The following is a 3,295-nucleotide window of genomic DNA, read 5'->3' as shown; positions in this document are numbered from 1 at the left end:
CAATTGAACTGGATATATTAGAGGGAAATTCTTGCACACGCATAACAATATTCATTGCAGTACTATTTACCAAAAATTGGAGCCTATCAAATGTCTACTGATAGGAAAATAGAAAAATAGTGATATATTCACAGAGTGCATGCACTATAGCTACACACATCAACCTGGTAAAACATAATGTGTCAAAATGGCACACTATGGAAAACTAAACAAAGTCAAACTTGTATAAAGCTCAAACAAGTAAACTAAACGAGATCTTGTTTAGTGATATCTATGCCTATGATAAAACTACATATTTTAAAAAATCAAGCATATAGTCAATATGAAATTCAAGCTAGTATTACCTCTGGTGAGGAGGTAGAGCAAGACAGGAAAGGGGAATACAGGTGGATGCATGAATAGGCAGTGTTCTAGTTCTTAAGTTGAATGGTGAGTTTCTAAGTCTTATTTCATGTTGCATTTGTTCTTTTGATGTATCAAATACTATAGTTTAAGAGAGCTGCAGTTTCCCTCTTTCGCCACTACATGGCAGGCTAGCACCTCAGTGAAACAGGTCCTGAATGGGAAAGGCTGGTGTAAATGGACATGTACCTAACGCAGTATTCTAGCAGCATTCTAATTTCCCCACAGGGATACAGATAAACTAGGGCCTGATGTTCTCAGAGTGTTTAAATGCACAACCACAGCATCTCAGGTGTACATCACTGTGGCATGGATCTTGCAGCCACGTGACTGGGTTTTTTGTTTGTATTTTTCCTTTCTTTCTGCCTGGTTATGTAACTATTTTTTGCAAACTTAGAAGTCTCTCTGTTTGAATGTTGAGTTTTATTTCTCAGAATGTTCCAATATTTCCCAAGGCATTCATTCCTAAATTAATAACATGGAGCAGGAGGGCAGTCCCTCATGGCAATTGACACATCTAACTTGCACTTTTATGTCTAATGTTTTGGTGCTGTGTTTTTCACCACTAGCATTAGAACCACTGTTTAATAATGTCTGACGACACTATTGCAATATATAAAGTAACACTTAAAATTTAGTACCAATCAATGTTAAAATAGCAATGCAACAGTCATCGAAATCACTCACGGAAAGTCTGGTGCCAAATAGCTTATTGACGTGATGTGATTGATGTGATAGTGACAAATGTCGGCAGGTCCTTCTTTTTTAGCAGCCAATATTATGCCACCAGTGGTGACACACAAACAGCATAAAGTCTAACTTCTATAAATCTCAAACAGGCAAACTCTACAGTATCTTCTTTGGTAATACCTATGCCTATGATAAAACTACATTTTTTTAAAAAATCAAGAAAATGGTTGACATGAAATTCAAGCCAGTATTCTCTGGTGAGGAGGGAGGGCATGATAGGAAAGGGGCATAGGGAGCACACAGGTGGATGCATAGCAGGTAATGTTCTAATTCTTAAGTTGGATGGTGGTGTGAGCCACCCACTTGCAGCTTCATGCTCTAGACTTGCCCTGTCTGCTACCATAGCACTAGACACATGTGGCAAGGGAGCACTTGAAATAAGATGTGCTGTAAGTATAAAATACACACTGGAGTTTGAAGACTTAGTATGAAAAAAAGGTCAAATGTCTCTTAATAAATTTTAATGCTGATTACATGTTGAAATGATAATATTCTGAGCAGTGTGAAGAAGAGAAGACAGCGACCCCAGGACAGATCAAAGCCCATGCCGCTGCATCCCACGTGCCCAGCGCCTACGTCCTGCCGCCATTGCCGCCACCACCGTGCCCAAGAGAAAGGCTGAAGGTGATGCTAAAGGAGATAGAACCAAGGTGCAGGATGAACCGCAAAGACGATCCGCGAGATTTTCTGCTAAGCCTGCTCCCCCAAAGCCAGAGCCCAAACCTAAAAAGACCCCTGAAAAGAAGGCAGAGAAGGTACCCAAAAAGGAAAAGGGAAAAGCTGAGGCTGGCAAGGAGGGGAATAACCCTGCAGGAAATGGAGATGCCCAAACAGTTCAGACACAGAAAGCTGAAGGTGCTGGAGATGCCAAGTGAAGTGTGTGCATTTTTGATAACTGTGTACTTCTGGTGACTGTATAGTTCGAAATGCAATTTTTTATCAAGTTTTATTAAAATGTAGAATTTTGTTTTACCTTTTTTTAAAGCTATGTTGTTATCACACAGAACACTTCATTGTGGTTTTTGGGGAAGGGGCATATGTCACTAACAGAATGTCTCTGAAGCTGGAGTGATGTGGGGAAAACCCCTTTCCCTTCTAGTTTTGGGAGACTTGCTCTTGGCTCCCAGGAGGGGGGATTCCCTGACTTTGACACCCAAGGCCCCTTGGCACAAAAGCCTTGTGGGATGGAAAAACAAATTCGTTGTTATGTCCTCTTCTCCCTTTCCACCTTTCAGCATAGACTTAACTCCCTTAAGCCCAGACACCTGTTGGGACCTGACCCTCAATAATTGGCTACTGGTGTGTCAGGCAATCTGGACTTTCCAGTGATGCCACTGAGATGGAACCCCTTGAAAAAGGAGTGGTTCCGTTTCTGGATTGTGGATCTTCAGAAAAATTCTGTCATTTTCATTTCATTTCCTGAAGGTCAGGGTCAGCTCGTGAAATATTGTTAAACAACATGCTAAATGTGAAATATCAATCTCACTCTAAACTTTCCCTGTTCAGAGCATCAGGTGAGGACTTCATTTGGGTTTTATAGTGGCTTTCTGATTTTGGGTAGTCCATTGAAGGAGGGAGTTTGAAAGTCGCTGCATACTGTTAACGATTGTCTGCCCATGTCCTGCCTGAAATGCCATGATTGTTTATGGACAGTATCTTTAATAAAGCTGGATACAGTTTGGCTTGGGAAAAAAAAGAAATAATATTTTATATATGTTTGGTTAAATGAAATATTTCAATTCATTTCACCTGTTTCTTTTTACTTTTTCCTTCATTTTTGGAGTCAGGGTCTCCCTCTGTCACCAAGGCTGGAATGCAGAGTTGCAGTCAGCACTCACTGAAACCTCAACCTATCAGTTTTAAAAGATCCTCCTGCCTCAGCCTCCCCAGTAGCGTAGCTGGGACTATAGGTGCGGGCCACCACTCCCGGCTAATTAATTTTTGTAGAGACAGGGTCCCACTATGTTGCCCCGTCTGTTGTCCAACTCCTGGCCCGAAGTGATCCTCCTTCTTCGACCTCCCAAAGTGCTAGAATTACAGGCATGAGCCACAGCCCCCAGCCTTTGCCCTCTTTTTTTTTTTTTTTTTTTTTTTGAGACGGAGTCTTGCTCTGTCTCCCAAGCTGGAGTGCAGTGGCGCCATC

General features: G+C 41.5%; 1 protein-coding gene across 1 annotated transcript; it reads left to right on the top strand.

Annotated features, from left to right (window-relative positions):
• Positions 1-1,658: 1,658 nt before the first annotated feature.
• On the top strand, positions 1,659-2,896 carry LOC117071104 (non-histone chromosomal protein HMG-17-like; the record flags this gene model as incomplete). Its single annotated transcript, XM_033190869.1, has 1 exon — positions 1,659-2,896. A coding segment is annotated over one exon (369 nt), but the record flags the coding sequence as incomplete, so codon positions are not given.
• Between the last annotated feature and the right edge of the window lie 399 nt (positions 2,897-3,295).

The sequence above is a fragment of the Trachypithecus francoisi genome, unplaced genomic scaffold (genome assembly GCF_009764315.1).
Source record: "Trachypithecus francoisi isolate TF-2019V2 unplaced genomic scaffold, Tfra_2.0 Lachesis_group3, whole genome shotgun sequence".
Taxonomy (NCBI): Eukaryota; Metazoa; Chordata; class Mammalia; order Primates; family Cercopithecidae; genus Trachypithecus; species Trachypithecus francoisi.
This window is presented reverse-complemented; position numbering and strand designations above follow the sequence as displayed.